Source organism: Eptesicus fuscus, chromosome 6, assembly GCF_027574615.1.
Source record: "Eptesicus fuscus isolate TK198812 chromosome 6, DD_ASM_mEF_20220401, whole genome shotgun sequence".
In the NCBI taxonomy this organism is placed as follows: domain Eukaryota; kingdom Metazoa; phylum Chordata; class Mammalia; order Chiroptera; family Vespertilionidae; genus Eptesicus; species Eptesicus fuscus.
The window spans coordinates 11641819-11662419 of NC_072478.1; the positions used below are offsets into that span (position 1 = coordinate 11641819).

The following is a 20601-nucleotide window of genomic DNA, read 5'->3' on the forward strand; positions in this document are numbered from 1 at the left end:
AAGGAGGACTCACCTGAAAAGGAACTAAACAAAATGGAGGCAAGCAATATGACAGAGAAAGAATTCAGAGTAATTGTTATAAAGATGCTCAACTGTCTGGATAAGAAATTCACCAACATATGTAAGAATCAAGAAGACATGAAGAATGATATAGTGGCAATAAAGAACACAATGGAAAGTTTCAACAGTAGGCTAGAAGAAGCAGAGGACTGAATCAGTGAGTTAGAACACAGTCCCAAACCTCAGAAAATAACACCCAAACTACACAGCAATTGGAAAAAAAAAATTAAAAAGCAGGAGGAGAGCTTAACCCTTTGCACTCGCTTGCTTTTTTCTCGATTCCTTTATTCTAATGCTAAACGTGTCGAGTCACACTCGACATCTGAGTGCAAAAGGTTAAGGAAGCTTTGGGACAACATGAAATGAAGAAACATATGCATAATAGAGGTGCCAGAAGAATAAGAAGAGGATCAAGGATTAGAAAACTCATTTGAAGAAATAATGAAAGAAAACTTCCCTGACTTGGGGAAGAAAAGGTCACACAAGCACAGCAAGTCCCAAACAAGATGAACAAAAGACCCACACCAAGACATGTCATAATTACAATGGAAAATGTTAATGACAAAGAAAGAATCTTAAGGGTTGCAAGAGAGAGACAGAAAATTAACTACAAGGGATCTCCCATTAGACTATCAAATGATTTTTCAACAGAAACACATCAGGGTAGAAGGGAATGGAATGAAGTATACAAAGTGATGCAAAGCAAGAGACTGAATCCAAGAATACTCTGTCCAGCAAGGCTATCATTCAAAATTGATGGTGAAATCAGAAGCTTCACAGGCAAAAATAGGCTAAGAGAGTTTATCACTACCAAGCCAGCAATGCAAAAAATGCTAAAGGGATTGTTGTAAAAGAAGAAATAGAAAGGGAAGAAGGAACACAGTCATAATGAATAAAGATGGCAACAAACATGTACCTATCAATAATAACCTTAAATGGAAATGGATTAAATGCTCCAATCAAATGACATAGAATTGCTGAATGGATGAGAAAACATGACCCATATATATGCTGTCTATAAGAGATCCACCTCAGAACAAGGGACTCACAAAGACTGAAAATGAAGGGATGGAAAAGATATTTTCAGGCAAATGGAAATGGAAAAAAGGTGGAGTAGCAACACTTATATCTGACAAAATAGACCTCAAAGTGAAGGCCATTACAAGAGATAAGAAAGGCCACTTCATAATACTAAAGGGATCTATACTACAAGAGGATATAAATCTGGTAAACGTATATGAACCCAATACAGGAGCACCCAAATCCATAAAAAAAAATCTTGAAGAGATCCAGGGAGAGGTTGACAGCAACACAATCTTTGTAGGGACTTTAAAACTCCATTGGCATCACTGGATAAATCTTCTGGACAAAAAATCAACAAAGAAACAGCAAGCCTCAATGACTCAATAGATCAGATGGAATTAATTGACATCTTCAGAACATTTCACCTCAAATCTGCAGAATATACATTCTTCTTAAGTGCACGCAGGGCATTTTTTAAAAATATATATTTTATTGATTTTTTACAGAGAGGAAGAGAGAGGGATAGAGAGTTAGAAACATCGATGAGAGAGAAACATTGATCAGCTGCCTCTTGCACACCCCCTACTGGGGATGTGCCCGCAACCAAGGTACATGCCCTTGACTGGAATCGAACCTGGGACCCTTGAGTCTGCAGGCCGACACTCTATCCACTGAGCCAAACCGGTTTCGGCACGCAGGGCATTTTTAAAGATAGACCACATATTAGGACACAGGCAAAGTCTCTTCAAATTTAAAAAGTTTGAAATCATACCAAGCATCTTCTCAGACCACAATGGAATAAAATTAGAAATCAATGACAATAAAAAAAATCAAACACTTGGAAGCTATTAAACAACAATTGCTTTACCAAAGAGATCAAATAAGAAATAAAAAACAACCTGAAATAAAATGACAATAAAAACACAACAATCCAAAATCTATGGTACACAGTGAAAGCAGTCCTGAGAGGGAAGTTCATAGCACTACAGACCTACCTCAAAAAAAAAAAAAAAAAAAAAAAAAAGGTAATAAATAACCTAACCCTACAACTTAAAGAATTAGAAAGAGAGCAACAAGAGAAGCCCAGAGTAAGTAGAAGGAAGGAAATAATAAAGATCAGAGCAGAAATAAATGACATAAAGACAAAAAAAAAAATACCAAACACCATTAGAACAAAGAGCTAAATCTTTGAAAGGATAAATAAGATTGATGAACCTTTAGCCAGTCTCACCAAGAAGCAAAGAAAGAGGACCCAAATAAACAAAATCAGAAATGAAAGAAGTGAAGTAACAACTGACCCCCAGAAATACAAAGGATTGTAAAGAAAAACAAACAAACAAACAAAAAACTATGAACAGCTCTATTCCAACAAACTGAACAACCTAGATGAAATGGACATATTCCTAGAAAAATACAATATTCCAAAATTCAATCAAGGAGAATCAGAAAATCTGAATAGGTCAATAACTACTGAAGAAATTGAAGCAGTAATAATAATAATAATAAATCCCAGAAACCAAAGGCCTGGTCTGGACAGATTCACAGGAGAGTTTTAGCAAACATTCAAAGAAGAATTAAAATCTACCCTCCTCAGATTATTCCAAAAAATTCAAGAGGAAGGAGCACTTCCAAGCTCTTTCTATGAACCCAGCATTACCCTAATCCCAAAACAAGATAAAGATGCTACAAAGAAAATATTTGCTAATATTTTGTTGAGGATTTTAGCATCTATGTTCATCAGGGGTATAGGCCAATACCCCTGATGAACATAGATGAACATAGATAAACATAGATGAACATAGATGCTAAAATCCTCAACAAAATATTAGCAAATCGCATCCAACAATACATTAAAAAGAACATATACCATGACCAGGTGGGATTTATTCTGGGGATGCAAGGCTGGTACAATATATGCAAATCAATAAACATGACACATCACATAAAAAAACTGAAAGACAAAAACCACATGATCATATCAATTGATGCAGAAAAAGCATTTTACAAAATCCAACACCCTTTCTTCATAAAAACTCTCAGCAAAATGGGAATAGAGGGCTCATATCTTAATATAATAAAAGCCTTATGTGACAAACCTACAGCCAACATCATACTCAATGGGGAAAAAATAAAACTATTTCCTAAGAATAGGAACAAGACAGGGATGCCCACTTTCACCACTCCTGTTTGACGTAGTACTGGAAGTGCTAGCCATAGCGATCAGACAAGAAGAAGAAATAAAAGACATCCAAATTGGAAAAGAAGACATAAAACTGTCATTATTCGCTGATGACATGCTATTGTATGTAGAAAACCCTAAAGACGCCATCAAAAAACTACTTGATTTAATAAATAAATTTGGCAACATAGAAGAATACAACACCCAGAAATCTATGGCTTTTTTATACACCAATAATGAGAACTCACAGAGAGAGAAACTAAAAAAAAACAATCCCATTTACCACAGCAACAAAAAAATTAAGATACCTAGAAATAAACTTAACTAAGGAGGTAAAAGACCTGTACTTGGAAAACTACAAGTCATTGAAAAAAGAGATAGAGGGAGATATAAACAAATGGAAGAATATACCGTGTTCATAGATTCGTAGAATCAACATCATTAAAATGTCCATGCTACCCAAAGCAATCTATAGATTCAATGCAATCCCCATTAAGATACCAATGGCATATTCCACAGATCTAGAACAAACTATCCAAAAATTTATGTGCAATCCTGAGAAAGAAGAACAAAGTTGCATGAATCACAATACCAGATTTCAAGTTATACTACAAAGCCACTGTTCTCATAAGAGCCTGGTACTGGTGCAAGTACAGACAAATAGACCTATGGAACAGAACAGAGAACCCAGAAATCGACCCAAGCCATTATGCTCAATTAATATTTGACAAAGGAGGCAAAAGCATACAATAAAGTCAAGACAATAAATAGTGTTGGGAAAATTAGACAGATACATGCAAAAAAAATGAAACTTGACCACCAACTTACACCATACACAAAAATAAACTCAAAATGGATAAAAGACTTAAACGTAAGATGGGAAACCATAAAAATCTTAGAAGAATCCATAGGCAGCAAAATATCAGATATAGCTCGTAGCAATATGTTTACTGACATATCTCCTAGGACCGTGGTCGGCAAACTGTGGCTCTCGAGCCACATGCGACTCTTTGACCCCTTGAGTGTGGCTCTTCCACAAAATACCACGGTCTGGGCGAGTCTATTTTGAAGAAGTGGTGTTAGAAGAAGTTTAAGTTTAAAAAATTTGGCTCTCAAAAGAAATTTCAATCGTACTGTTGATATTTGGCTCTGTTGACTAATGAGTTTGCCGACCCCTGTCCTAGGATAATGGGAACTAAGGAGCAAATAAACAAATGGGACTACATCAAAATAAAAAGCTTCTGCACAACAAAAGAAACCATCAACAAAACAACAAGAAAGCCCACTGAATGGGAGAACATATTTACCAATGTGACATCTAATAAGGGTTTAATCTCCAAAATTTAAAGGGAACTCATACAACTTAACAAAAGGAAGATAAACGATCCAATCAAAAAATGGGCAAAGGACCTAAATAGACACTTCTCAAAAGCGGACACACAGAAGGCCAAGAGACATATGAAAACATGCTCAAAGTCACTAATCACCGGAGAGATGCAAATCAAAACAACAATGAGGTACCATCTCACATCTGTCAGAATGGCTATCATCAACAAATTAACAAACGAAAAGTGCTGGTGAGGATGAGGAGAAAAGGAACCCTCGTGCACTGCTGGTGGGAATGCAGACTGGTGCAGCCTCTGTGGAAAACAGTGTGGAGTTCCCTCAAAAAATTAAAAATGGAACTACCATTTGACTCAGTAATCCCACTTCCAGGCATATATTCCAAGAAAACAGCAACACCAATTAGAAAGGACATATGTACCCCTATGTTCATAGCAGCAAAATTTAAAATACCTCAGATTTGGAAACAGCCTAAGTGCTCATCAGCAGATGAGTGAATTAAAAACCTGTGGTATAGCTACACAATGGAATACTATACTGCTGTAAAAAAGAAAGAGCTTTTACCATTCGCAACAGCATGGTGGACCTGGAGAGCATTATGCTAAGCAAAACAAACCAGTCAGAGTAGGATAAGTATCACATGATCTCAGTCATTTGTGGAATATAATGAACAACATAAACTGATGAACAAAATTAGATCCAAAGACATAGAAGCATTGTCAAACCTGAGCGGGAAGGCAGGGGAGGGGGTGGTGGGGGTGGAGGCAGTTGTGAGGGGAAGAGATCAATCAAAGAACTTATATGCATATAAGCATAACAAGTGGACATAGATCATATAGGGGGGTTTGGGGGCAGGCTGGGAGGGGACAATGAAGGGAAAAGGGGACATATGTAACACTTTCAACAATAAATAATAAAAAGAAAGTAATTTTGCCCTGGCCAGTGTGTTCAGTGGTTAGATTGTTACTGTGAACCAAAGGGTGGTGGGCTTGAAACCTGGTCAAGGGCATGTACTTGGGTTGCAGGTGTGATCTCTGGCCCTGGTCAAGGATCATTCATGAGGCAACTAATTGATGTGTCTGTCTCTCTCACATTGATGTCTCCTTCTCTCTCTCTCTCTCTCTCTCTGTTTCTCTCTCTCTCCCCCTCTCTGCCCCTCCCTCCCATCCACTCTTTCTAAAAGAAATCAATGAAAAAAGTATCCTCAGGTAAGGATTAACAAAATAAAAAAGTAATTTTAATGCAGGAGGTCATAAGCAAAAAGTATAGGCCTTAAACAAAGCAGTTATATTAAAACCTAAGGTGGGGTGAATCACTCAGAATCCTGGGTGAATTGCCATGGCCAACAAAGAAGCTAAATTAAAAAGGTCTGAATAACCCTTGAGCTCAAAATGTTTTAGACTAAATAATTTAACAAAGGTCTGAGATTACAACTGACCTGAAATGTGAATTCACTGATAGTAGGCACATGATGGAATGCATGTTCTTTATTCATTTCTCTCCTTTCAGAGTTAGCTCTGTGGCAGATTAGAAAGTTGACATTGGTTTTCAAAAACCAATAGTTAGCTGCTATCTTTGTTCTCCATGTTTGATGTTTGGAACTACTTTGTTGTCTAAGAAATCTTATTGTGGATTGCTCAAAACAGAAAGAAATAGTTGCAGTCCATAAGCCTTCTTGTCGCTATTCCCATCTGCTTTAATAAATTCCTAGTCGATATATATTTGATGCCAGGATAAAAGAAGGGGTGTGCAAAACTAGGTCTACAGTTGTTTGTATGGAAAATAATACAGTAATTAATAAATAATAATACAAGAATAAACTCACATACTTACAACTATAAACCTACCTTGGCCAACCCCTGTATTATGAGAATTTTGAGACAAATAATTATGTTATATCAAAATTATTTTCCATACTAGCTGGGTTGAAAGAAAGAATGAATGATAAATAGGAACACTGAGTTTACAACAATGGAGAACTTACTCATATAATATGAACAGAGAATGTAATTGGTTATTCAAAAGGTTTGTACAATACGTGAAGTTTAATGAACAAATTGAACTACAAAGCAAAATAGAGACAGAATCAGAGATAGAGAGCAGGCAGACATCTCTAGTGGTGGTGGTTGGGGGAGGGGAGACAGGTTGTTGCAGGGGTGGGGTGAAGGGATTGAGCAAAAAAGAAAAAAAGAGAGAGAACTCATGGATATGGACAACTATGTGGTGATTGCATCATGGGGGAGGGGAAGTGGAAGAGGGCATAGAGGGGATAAATGGTGATGGAAAAAAAATAAAATCAAAAGATAAAATAGTTTTTTAACAAAAAAGTTTTCATATATCATTGCTATAACAACCATGTCTTAATTTTCCACATTTCAAATCTATATTGCAGCCTGTGATGCCCATTCCTTTTGATCCCAATTTTATGGTGGAATAAACCTTATGAGTCAGGTCCCACAGAACAAGACTTTTTAAAATCTGGGTTCTTTGGATTCTCTACATTCATGGATGGGCTTTAGGTTTATAAAACTGGTTGCAAGTGAAAATGGAAACAATATTTGCCATCCTACAAATATGTTCTCTTCTAGTGAGAAAATATCTTATAAAATAAAGATATGTTTTATGGTTGAGGACAGAGTGTTTAATGAGGTGGCTACTGCCATACTCTCTAGCTAGATCCAGCTAGATCTGGCCCAGAACAAAGATTGCTTCCCGTAAATCCCCTCAGACTGTCTGACCCCTCCCCTATGGGCAATATGGGGCATAAAAGGCCAGTGAAAGTGATATGATGGATGTGGTATGACCTCCCTTTCTAAACTGAAAATCCTATATAATAAAAGCCTCGGTGGCATCACACCCTTGTGCAATGTCATCCACAAGATGGCCACTACAAGATGGCTGGCAGAGGAGGGCAGTTGGGGGTGAGATCAGACCAGCAGGGGAGGGTAGTTGGGGGTGATCAGGTCAGCAGGGGAGCAGTTAGGTGTCAATCAGGCTGGCAGGGGAGTGATTAGGGGGCGATCAGGCTGGCAGGCAGAAGCAGTTAGGAGCAATAAGGCAGGCAGGCAGGCGAGTGGTTAGAAGCCAGCAGTCCCAAATTGTGAGAGGGATCCCAGATTGGAGAGGGTGCAGGCCAGGCTGAGGGACACCTCCCCCCACCCCTACCTCCATCCCGGTACACAAATTTCATGCACTGAGCCTCTAGTATTTAATAAAAAGTTCAGCAATGTGCAACAATTTTGTATTTATGTTTACTTTGGAGATGAAAAGCCAAGGAGAGAGATTGAGTCTTATATTTGGATGAATGTAGGATAATGATAAAGACAATTACAAGATAAAAGAAATAAGAGAAAACAGAAATGACTATGAGATATACTCATTCAACTCCACATTGCTCCTACGTTTTAGAAAATGTCACAGGGAGAATCTTTAATCTCCATAGACATCAATTTAAATTTAGGAGGAATTCTGCTTCTGTCTAAGATGTAAACAGTTGTAAAGAACGCTGCTTCTATCCTGACCAACAGAAAAAGAACCTACAAAATTTTATTTTTTATTGAAACCATGAGAGCTGAAGTAACCAGGCAAACAGCCTGGAATCTAAGGAAATACAGACTCCTTCTAAGAGAAATTGTACAAGAGCATCTCCCAGTGGCAGAAAGAGAGAAAAAGAGATGCTTCGTGCCAAACAGAGAGATAAGAATCCACCAAATATTTTTAAGGAATTGCTAAAAGACAAGTGTGGGATAGAACGACAGTACAGGACCCTCAGGGAGACACAGATACAAGGAAATATGCCCCTGCACAGACTCTTCCCCATAAACACAATGGAGGGCGGGTGGGAGACTGGAGATATCCTCCCTTGGTGGCACAGGCCTGAAGGATGGGAGCAACTGCTGCGTTAGAAACGTTTTGAAACCTACGAAGCCCCTCTCTTGAGAAACAAAAGCCTTAAGCTGCTGTATGGACTTCAGCGACCTTTTTCTTTTACATCCTCAGAACTCAAGTGAAGACCTATTGTGGCTGAAAGAAGGGGAAAAATAACACCCACCCCTAGAGAAGAGGGAGGAAACTATCTTGAGGCCAGACCGTTCAAGGGCTCCTACCATAGGAGGAAGGACATGAACTTGGAGAAATATCTAGCCAATGACCCATGGGCAGGACTTTCCTAAGACCAAGGATCGATCAGGATAACAGAAAACACTTCGGTCCCATAACTAGGCCAGTAATTACTGAGTAAATCACAAGAACAGATTACTGCTGAAGAAGAGATCTGTGTGAAAGAAAACCTCCTTTGAGCACTGGCCCTGGACAAAGGCCTGAGGTTGAAGTTGAGATTGAAGCAGAAATGAACAATCCAGGACTGACTCTAAGCACAAGATAACATTACAGAGATCTGAAGCTCAAGGCGCACTATAAGTAACAATAGCAATAGCAACACCCCAAACAAGTGTAATTGCTGACAAGATTGATTCAATCCCATTTGTTAATGGCCTGGTCAAAAAAGAAGGGATAAGTACTATTTCCTCTGTCCCTACTATCCTATACGTAATGTCCAGTATCCAATAAAATATTAAAGAATACACAAAAAAGCAAGGAAAAACAACCCACTGTTTGAGAGATGAGTCAGAGATAATCTAGATGTTGAAGTTATCTGACAGGAAATGTAAAATAATAATTATTAATATGTTATAGCTCTAGTGGAAAGTATGGATGTGGTGAGCAGAATTTTAATATAAAGTTATATAAAAAATTGCCAAGTATTTGGAAATTAAGTGACACACATATATAACCATTGAATCAAATAGGAAATCATAAGGGATACTAGAAATATTTTGAATTGAATGAAAATTAAAAATAAAACATCAAAATTTGTGAGAACTAGCTAAAGAACATATACTTATTGTTTGACCCAGCATTCTTATTTCTTAGTCATTTACAAAAAGAAAATAAAAATTTATGTTTGTACATACATCTATATGAAAATGTTGAAAGGAATCTTATTCATTATAGCAAAAACTAGAAATTGATCAAATGTCCTTCAACTGGTGAATGAATCAGCTCTGACCTAGATGGGGCTACTCATTACAGCATCTTCCTTTGGGCCTTCTTTATCCTAGTAACGGAGCTCAATGACTTAGAAGGAGTCAGAATAAGAAAAATATGTACAATTTACAGTATTGCTTTTTAAGAAAGGTTATAGTTAATTATAGATTTTGCTGAAATATTTTTCCTAATATCTGTGTTAAAATATAGAAAATAAATTACAGCTTGCAAAACTTTTTGCTGTGCACGGTCATGGAGCAGTAATTTACAATAGTGGGTTTGATTTATGAATGATGGGTATTGAAATCTTTGTACATTACATATTTTTGTGATTAGTGACCAATATTTGAAATTTATTTAAATTTTTATTTAATAAATGCCACTTATTTAGAAAACAAAAAAGTCAGAACTCTGGTTCATTTATTGCTGTGAATTTAATTAATTTTTTACTAATTAGAACACTGGGTGAAATTTTGTCTTTTGGGCTGCCTCAGAACCACCACAGAAATTTAGCAGTATCTATCCTAAAAGTTTCTTTCCATTTGTATTTTTAGCTTGATTTAAACTGTATAAAATCTTACCATGTTGACAAAATTGACCATTCCCCAAATTCGGTTCCTCAGTTTATTGTGAGGATAGTTATTCCTGCGGTACTGCAAATATAAACATCAGACCAATATCTGTTAATAATAGGAGTTGAATACAAATTCAATAAAATATTTCACACATTATCAGGTATTTCAAAGAAAAAAATATCATTTGCATTCCTTCCAGTCAGCTAAAAATCTTGGCAACTTAAGCAAAAGTATATTTTGTATATGAGATAGCTACAGCACTTTCAAAAGACATGCTTCAACTTAGCAATTACTTTAAAAGTTTTTATAACTTTGTCCCCTTTCACATTTTATTATATTACATTTACGTGATTTATCAAATCAAATAATAAGTGTTCTTTAGATTTCATATTTATCATGCTGATGAAACAAAACTTATTAAAGCTCCACAGCAACCATTATATTGCAAGAAAACAGCAACTTTATCAGCTTTTCTGTGTCTGTGGTGGCCACAAACTATGGGACACATAATCAAGGGTCACCCCAGAGCCAGAGATGTGAGGAAAGGGACACAGAATTGTTGCTTGCCTTTCTTTCCAGAAAAAGACTAGGAAGGAAATGCCAACTTTCCTACTCTGGCCAATTCTTTAGGTTTTTTTTCTGCCCTAAGGCAGTTTATTATTATTTTTTTCTTTTTATTAAATTCATTTGGGTCACACTGGTTAACAAAATTATATAGGTTTCAAGTGCACAATTCCACGTCATCTGTACACTGTATTGTGTGTTCACCACCCCAAGTTATGTCTCTTTCCATCACCGCCTATTCTGACTTTTGTTCTCTTCTTTCAAATGGATTCTCTATTTGTGCCATCAGGACCTTGTTCTCAGTATTATCAATGTAGATCTGACCAAATATATTTAACAATAATATGAGTTATCCTGTGGGGACAAATGCAAATGGTCAAGCTTCTTACCTAATGAAAATAAAAATAAATATCCTTTTCTGAATCCTGCTGTCCTGTTATCTACATATCTCAATGATATAACATTAGAATCTCTTCAATTATCATCTACCACCTACTCTTCAACTCACCACTCACTAGCTTGACTATCACTATTTCATTGAAACTATTCTTGATAAATATCCTCTCAATGATCAACCCATTGAACACTTTTTCCTCTTCTTTCTGCTCATCTTGTTCACATTTAATATTGACTATTTTCTCTTTCAAAAAATTTCTTATCATTCTGGTTTTCGTTATTCTATGCATTTCTAGGATTTTACTGTGCAGAAGTTTTTCTTTTCCACCATCCCCTTAACTTCTAAATAATAAATGTTTTCACTCTAGGATTCCCATTGATGAACGGGTAGGGCTGGCCTAGTATACATAGTTAATAGAGATTCTGAGGTTGTCTTAGGGACTACAGGAATAGAGTATTTATCAATCATTGACTTCCACCCATGGGGTAAGAAAGAGGGATGGACATGGGGTCTTTGTACTTTTATTTCCAAACCTTTATTAAATGTTTAGTGTTCCCTGGGATCAAACATTTGTTCTATGCTCTCTCTTTCAACTTGCTAACTCTGGGTGTACACATCCGTACCCTCACTCTACCTAACTGTTTAAAACTCATCATATTGCTTTCAAGATGTGTCAAACCCTCAACACGGTTTCCAAAGCTGCCTTTGTTTTCCCTCTTCCATCTTTCCAAAATACCCTAACTCTTAGTCTTTATTAATAAACTAGAGGCCCGGTGCAAGAAATTCGTGCATGGGGGCGGGTTGTCCCTCAGCCTGACCTGAACCCTCTCCAATCCGGGAGCCCTCAGGGGATGTCCTACTGATGGCTTAGGCCTGCTCCCCATGGTTCTCTGCTCTCTGTGGGGCCTGCCTGCTCCACACTGTGCGACTGCCAAGCAGGCTGTGCTGGGTGCTGCCTGCAGACTGCACTTGCCTGCTCCTAGGCCACCGCAGTGACTGCCAAGCAGGCCATGCTGGGAGCTGCCTCCTCCCTGCTGTCAGTCTCCATGGAGGCGATGAGGCAAATTTGCATACTCACTCCTGATTGGCTAGTGGGCATCTCAAAGTGACAGTCAATTTGCATATTTCTCTTTTATTAGTATAGATTATTATTAAGATCAAAGCTTATCTTAACTTTCTTTAGCAAATTTAGTTAACTTGTTCTTACTAACATGCAATAACCCTGTCTATCCATTAGTGCCTAGAACTTACTAATTCATTAAAAAATTTTTTTTGCTTTTTCCATGCATTATATTTCCCCTGCCCTTTGCTAAAGGCAGACAGGACATTTTCTTTCTCTTTGCATTTTTAGTGCACAGAACCTTTCTATTTCCCTTTACAGGTCTGGGCCAGTCCTTATGGCTCTGGGCATCATGCACTAGTCTATATATTGTGGGTCACAAAGCCTTTGAGTTTTATTTACTACTCTGAGGTTTTCTTCCTCATTTTTAGCACTTGGAGATTCCTTGATTTTGTTGTTGTTGCTGTTATTTTTTTGTTGTTGTTTGGTTTTAGCTCAACTACATAGTATAGTTATAGTTTTATTTTTTGCATGTTGTTCAGCATTATGATGTTTGTAATGGGGAGGACAGTTCTTTTTTGGCTTAGTCTGCTGTACTACTAAAGGATGCAATCATCTCTTATTTAAATCTGCTTAGGGAAGCTAAAAAGAGATTGAGCCCAGAATGAAATTCTGAATAAAACTTTTTTTTTTGTTAGAATCACAAATCTAGTTTTATAAGGATGAATGAAGAGCCAATGTCCATCTGAAAACTTACCACGTTACCATCAGCAACAACAAACAGTTCAACATAGTTTTCTATATGGGTGACCTGGAAGTTTATAAAAAATTTAATGAGGTATAGTTAATATTTTTTACTTTAAAATTTTAAGATAACATTTGTAAGGTAAGAAATGTTAATTTTTATTGATACAAGAAGGTGAGGTATAGAAGTATATTTAATAATTCTAGAAAGTTATCTAAATAAAATCCATATTATTAAAACAGGTGGTCCTGTATATCAGATTGTAATAAACCTGAAATAGCATTCCATATTTGATTATCTTTTCCTTCTTTGTTAAGTCTTTCACATAAAATGAGTTATAAATGAAAAAATATATATATATATCTAGTTTCTAACATTAAGTGTTTTTTATTTACAAAGTAAATGCTTACTAAGAAAACTCTTTTTTAAAAAGTATCCATTTATAAAGCTCAGAACTAACATAGAGCTAATTATTAGCCTACAGTCAGGCTAATAGAACTGATTGTTTTTCATTTACTCCTGTTCTTCTCTCCAAATCATCTGTATTTCAGTAGTCTATTTCCAAGAGAACATGTATAAAATTTGCTAATTATAGATCTTTTATAAAATACCAGTACTAAGAAATTCTATGTTTTGTTTTTGATGGCATACATTGAGGTTCATGCATATTCTGAGTATAAATCAGGGACATATTATTCAAAGATTGACTAAGTCATTCTTATGTGGACTAAGTAATCTTTTATTGATTGATTTATTCAATTGGGCCATGAATATGTGAAGAAGATGAACATTCTTGGAGCTTAAAGGCTAACATCCAGTGGGATTTAAGGAGATATGAATTGCTTGTAGAGAAAATGAACTCATTATTACTCTTAATTGTCCTTAACAGTTAGAACGTTTGACCTAATGAAAAGTAGAAAATCTTGCTTATCAATTCCCTGAAAATGTCAACGAAGACAAGGGTATACAATATATAGGATAGGTTTCAAGACAGTGTAAATTTCATTCTTTCTAACCACTTGTAGCTCTAATGTTCTAAACCTATACACACATTGTAGATACTAAAGGCCTGGTGCACGAAATTTGTGCATGGGGTGAGAGGGGGGTTGTCCTTCAGCCCAGCCTGCACCTTCTCCAATCTGGGACCCCTCAAAGGATGTCTGACTGCCCGGTGGGATCAGGCCTAAATGGGCAGTTGGACATCCCTCTCACAATCCAGGACTGCTGGCTCCCAACCGCTCGCCTGCCTGCCTGCCTGATTGCCCCTAACCACTTCTGCCTGCCAGCCTGATTACCCCCTAACCACTCCCCTGCCAGCCTGGTCACCCCCAACTGCTCTCCCCTGCTGGCCTGGTTGCCCCTAACTGCCCTCCGCTGCAGGCCTGGTCCCCCGCAACTGCCCTCCCTTGCAGGCCTGATTCTCCCCAACTGCCCTCCCCTGCCAGCCATCTTGTGTCCACATGGGGGCAGCCACCTTTGACCACATGGGGGCAGCCATCTTGTGTGTTGGAGTGATGGTCAATTTGCATATTACCTCTTGATTATATAGGATTCCCCTTCCTTGAAACCAATGGGACAAACTGAATTTTACTGTATGGAACAATCACTTTCCATATAGATAACAAATACAAATGTTTGACATTTCAGATTTCAAATAGTAAAGAGTTAGACTCAGATAGTATGCATACTTCCTTCATAGAGGTCAGAATTTCTCTCTTGAGATAATCCTATCTAATAAAGAGGGAATATGCTAATTGACCCTCATGCCATTGCAAATATGGTGGCACCCACAGCCAATAAGGAGGGAATATGCTAATTGACTGCTCCACCCTCAAAGATGACAGCGCCCACAGCCACAAGATGGTGGCGCCCAGTCCCCTTAGCCTCACCGGTGCAGCTGGTGCACGGCAAGGCATGGCCTTGCCACACACCTGCCTCTGGAGTCCCCCAGTCCCCTCAGCCCCCCAGCCACCCAGGGCTGGCCTGAGGTGCAGGCAAGCCTCGGCTGTTGGCTTCCCAGCTGCCCAGGGCCATCTGGGGCTCAGATAACCAGGGCTGGCTGAGGCTTGTGCTGCTAGCAGTGGCAGCAGCAGAGGTGTGATGGGGGTGTCGCCTTCTCCTGATTGCCGGGTTGCCTCCCACCCCTGAGGGCTCCTGGACTGTGAGAGGGGGCAGGACGGGCTGAGGGACCCCTGCCTCCAGTGCATGAATTTTCATGCACCAGGCCTCTAGTAAAGGAATAGAGAAAAATATAACTTAAAAATAAAGCACTCACTTTCATGTTGGAGCCTTCCATGGATTTAGAATTATTGTTTGGAGCAGTTGTCCTTTTAAAATTAAGCTCTGTACAAGAAAAATTGGCAGCATACTGCATTTTTGGGTTATAGTTGAATACTAAATGTTCTCCCTCATCTGAATATTTCACTGGTTCAATGAGGTACCTTTGGTCATATACCCTGAAGAATCCCCTGTGGAAATTGAGAATACAATGTATAGTTAAGAATTTTTATTATTACATTACTATATAAAACTACTCTATTCCATATTTATTGATATTGCCTTTTAAAATTTGTATTATATATTTTATAAATCCTCCCTAATTTTGTTTTATTTTCAAATTTAACATAAGTACTTTTCCCTACTTTCTTTTATTTTATTACTTTTCACATCACCATTTATCCCTCATATGCCCTCTTCCAACTCCACCCACCACCCCCACAGTCACCACACTGCTGTCCATGTCCATGAGTTCTTTTTCTTTTTTGCTCAATCCTTCCACTTCCCCCAGCACCCCCAGAGCTATCTGCCTGCTCTTTATCTATGAGTCTGTCTCTATTTTGCTTGTTAGTTCAGTTTGCTTATTAAATTCCACATCTGAGGGAAATTATATGGTACTTGTCTTTCTCTGACTGGCTTATGTCACTTAGCATAACGTTCTCCAGGTCCATCCATTATGTTGCCAAAGGGTAAAATTTTCTTCCTTTTTATGGCCAAGAAGTCTTCCATTGTGCAAATGTACCACAACTCTTTTATCCACTCATCTGCTGATGGATACTTGGACTGCTTCCAGATCTTGGTTATCTATATATATAAAAGGCTAAGTTGCCGAGACCGGTTTGGCACAATGGATAGAGCCTCGGCCTGCGGAATGAAAGGTCCCAGGTTCAATTCCGGTCAAGGGCATGTACCTTGGTTGCGGGCACATCCCCATTAGGGGGTGTGCAAGAGGCAGCTGGTCGATGTTTCTCTCTCATCGATGTTTCTAACTTTCTATCCCTCTCTCTTCCTCACTGTAATAAATCAATAAAAAAAAAAAAAAAAGGCTAAGTGACCGACCATCCGTCCATCCAACTATCTGACCGACCAGTACATATGATGCGCACTGGCAATTTAAAAACAAACGTTGATTCGTGCATGTGTGATACATATAAAGCTCTCACTGGTGCTAATCACATGCATGTGTTTAGATCTGTCAGTGATATTAAAATATTTCTTCTAATTAATTTCCTTTCAATGTGCACGAATCCATGCACCGAGCAACTAGTTGTAAATAATGCTGCAATTAACATAGGGGTGCATATATTCTTTTGAATAAGTGTTTTGGGTTTCTTTGGATGTGTTCCCAGAGGTGGAATTGCTGGGTCATACGTCAATTGAATTTCTGAAGTTACTCTATACTGTTTTTCACAGTGGTTGCACCAATCTGCATTCTCACCAACAGTGCACAAGGATTCTCTTTTCTCCATATCCTTGCCAACACTTGTTGTTTGTTGATTTATTGATCATAGCCATTCTGCCAGGTGTGAAGTGATATCTTATTATGGCTTTAATTTGCATCTCTCTGATGATTAGTGATGTTGAGCATTTTTCATATGTCTATTAGCCATCTGTACAACCTCTTTGGAGAAGTGTCTATTCAGATCCTTTGCCCATTTTATAATTGGATTGTTTTGTTGGTGTTGAGTTTTATACTTTTTTTTTTTTTAAATAAATTTTGGATATTAACCTCTTATCAGATGTTATGTTCTCCTGCTGAGTGGGTTTCTTTTTCATTTTGTTGATGGTTTCCTTTGTTGTGCAACACCTTTTTAGTTTGATGTGGTTCCATTTATTTATATTTTCTGATACTGCCTTTTAAGAAAGGGGAACTATAAAGGCAAAGCACCATGAGATTGCAGCCATGTGTTATGAGTGATAAAAATATGAGATAATAAGTGATCTTTGATTGAATTAATACCTTTTTATAAGAGTCAGCTCATCTGGATTTTTCAGAAGCTTTGACAGTCCAATCTCTACTTTCAAGTATTAGGTAGAATAACAATTCCCACCTGGGGCTGTAGATCTCTGGCAAGTCTCAGATTTCTTGCAAAAATGCTGTGAATTTTTATGTCCATCATGCATTAATTGTAGAATATATATTAGAGTACAAATGCTATTATGTGATGAATTTGTTATTAAAGGGGTTCTCATATGTGAAAATACTGGGAACTACTCAAGTAAACGCCTCACCAAGAGAGACAGAAGTTTCTTGTTCTTCTGCCCTTTGCCTCTCCACATCTTTCTCCTTTATACTTGAGCTAAAGATCTACAGAGAACCTCTATAGGCTTTGCTTCTGACATTTTGCTTTCTAGGGACTGAAAACACTGTGAAGTGTTGATGTGTGTGGGGAATTCACAGGACTAGAAGTTGAGAGACCTGGTTTGGACTTAATTCTACCACAGGCAAATAAAATGTTCAGGAGCAAGTCTCTGATTTCAGTATCCTGATATAGAACATGAAATTTTCAATAGTATTCAAACACTGAATCTCTTGATCATATGCTAGAATACTTGTCTTGCTTAGGGCTGGCATTAGACATCTTTTTTTTATTTTAATAAAAAAGGAACATAAACAATGGGCTGAAGTGGATACTCATGTTGAAAATATACAGTAGCTTTTCTATTTACCAGGGTTGTTAAAAAGAAACGTGAGAAGTCAATTTTTTAAAAAATCCAGAGGAAAAAAATCATAAACAAAATAGAAAGATACTGTGCATTACCTGAGACCGTTACATGTGCTGATACTGGCAGCAGAATCATATTCATGTATAATGGATCCTTGGTAAAAACAGTGATCCTAAAATAGATGAAGAGGCTATTGATATAAGTACATATAGAGGGTGGGGCAAAAGTAGGTTTACAGTTGAAAGTATGAGAAACATAGAGTTTTTTCTTATATTACTATTTATTAATTACTGTATTATTTTCCATAGGAACACCTGTAAGCCTACTTTTGCCTCACCCTGTATTGATATACAATGAGTGGCCAGATTGTTATGATCTCTGAACACATAATAATCTGGCCACTCAGTGTATATCCTATATAATAAAAGGCTAATATGCAAATTGTCCCCTCAACCAGGAGTTCGACCAGCAGGCATGCAGGCCAACTGCCCATGTCCCCTACCCCTGGCCAGGCTGGCTGGACCCCACCCATGCACGAATTCATGCACTGGGCCTCTAATATATATATGAGTGATAAAGAGCATATATATATATATATATATATATATATATATATATATATATTTATATACACACACACACACACACACACACACCTATGTGTGTGTATATATATATATATATATATATATATATATATATGCTCTTTATCACTCTTTATCACTCCCTACTTTATGTTCTGCCCATGGTGAGTCCAACAGGTAATAACCTTCCATCATTTCCATCTGTGTGACTCCCACCTATATGTGACACTTTCCATGTTCCTCCAGGGACCTCAGACACTTGCAGGCCAACAACCACTCCCTGCATGAAAGAATGTTCCCTGTTTTCTTCCTGTTCTATTTCACATAGATTACATAATGACTTCGATTTCATAGTTGGCAGCTACCTTAAATAGAGAAAATTGGTTTTAAAAGTATGTCTTTGGTAAGAGAATAATGTTCTCCTTGATTAGAAGTCTGCAGAGGGCATGTTCTGGAAAGGTGAATAAAGTTATAAAAATAGAACCTGTTTCCACTGAAATGCTAGTGATAAATACACAAAGATTATTTATTTGGAAAATAAAGGTGAACCCTCAGTGTTGGGTGCATAAGAAGGATGAGGAAAGGGGATGTGACTCACTTAAGGGTCAATTAGATGGGAGATTTAAAATCATTTCATTTATTTGGGTTTTATCCATTTAACTTGATTACAGTCTCATCAGGCTTCCCTATACTCCTTTGGTGTCCGATTTTATCCTTCCTCCAGAATTTTTGGGTTCATAGAAGTCAGTTTGGTAAAGGAGAATACAATAATAATCATTTATTTGCTTGTTAGTCTTTTAGCATTCAAAGGGCTTTGCACTCTAGGATCATTCAGTGACAATAGTCAATGCAGGATTCATTTTTGATGTAACACTTTCTGAAGCTGCTTGTAAAGCTAGGATTGGTTTGCAAAATCACAGGAAGAAATAAGAGTCTCAGAGAATAGATGTAGGAAGGTTTGATAAAATACCTTAACCTGAGGATGGCTGGTGATTTCCTCTCCTTTTGCAGAGTAGTACGTTTCACTATAATTTGAGGCTAGGAACTCCCTGGAAAAGAGGACAGAGAAGTGCCAATATTTACTCATTTTTGACAGTGAGTAGATAAAACCAGTTATGTGAGCCAGACGCCTGCAGACTGCTTTCGAATCTCAGGAACTCCTCTTAGGCTAAAAGTGAGAAGCAAAACTAATCCCACTCCCATGGAACAATTTTCTACATGGATTTCATGGGTTGGTAAAGACTGTAGAAGAAACAGAAAAAATATTCTGGCAGTTTTAGCAAAGTGGCACCTTGAAAAGAACATGGAGAAAATATTACCTTGGTAAAAATTGCTTGCCTTAGGAGTCAAGATTAATGCAAAAAAATCTCATTAGAGACTATAGCAGTCACAGGAGAGGAGAATATGTCAGTAATATTTGCTAAAACTCTGTCAACACATAATTTTATATCCACAAAAAATAACCTTTGCTAATTAAGAGAAAATAAAGACCATTTTAGGTAAAACAAAACTTTCTAGTTTATTTTTATAGGAGTTTAGGTAACACAGCTATGTGTATTTGTCAAAATTCAATGAATGTATATTCAGGTTTGTGTATTTCATTATAAAAAATTTTAACATCAAAAGAAAAACCTGCCAACCCTAATGATATGTTTGTTTTTTAGGAGGGATTTTATTGAAGTTTTTATGCAATGTAATTTGAAATGCATAAAACAATGAAGGGTGAGTGGATGGGTAAATAGATAAAGGAATTATGATATGAACAAGCATAATAAAATATTAATGAATATTTGTGTATATGTCTATCTTGATGGGATTATGGTTATCCTATGTAATAAAGATGTAATATGCAAATGGTCATTACGCCATGAAGCATAACAACTGACCGTGTAACGACCTGATCACGGATCAGCAGGAGGGTGGGGCAGTGAGCTACAAGCAGGTGGCAGAGAGCTACAGGAGGGGGCAGGGCAGAAAGCTATGGGGGGGGGAGTGGGAAAGGGGGAGTTACAGGAGTGCAGGGCAGCAGGCTGAGAACTACTGGAGGGCGGCAGCGAGCTACTGGCACACGGATTCGTGC

The 20601-nt window shown here is 37.6% G+C and overlaps 1 protein-coding gene across 1 annotated transcript in view; it reads right to left on the bottom strand.

Annotated features, from left to right (window-relative positions):
* Positions 1 to 20601, bottom strand: part of ADAM7 (ADAM metallopeptidase domain 7) — a 73604-nt gene that overhangs the window by 29580 nt on the left and 23423 nt on the right. The window contains exons 4-8 of the mRNA XM_054718313.1: positions 19492 to 19570; positions 18033 to 18109; positions 15269 to 15461; positions 13006 to 13059; positions 10234 to 10305 (exon numbers count right to left, since the gene is read on the bottom strand). Coding sequence (XP_054574288.1) covers positions 10234 to 10305; positions 13006 to 13059; positions 15269 to 15461; positions 18033 to 18109; positions 19492 to 19570 — 475 coding nt within the window. The remainder of the gene's footprint in view (positions 1 to 10233; positions 10306 to 13005; positions 13060 to 15268; positions 15462 to 18032; positions 18110 to 19491; positions 19571 to 20601) is intronic.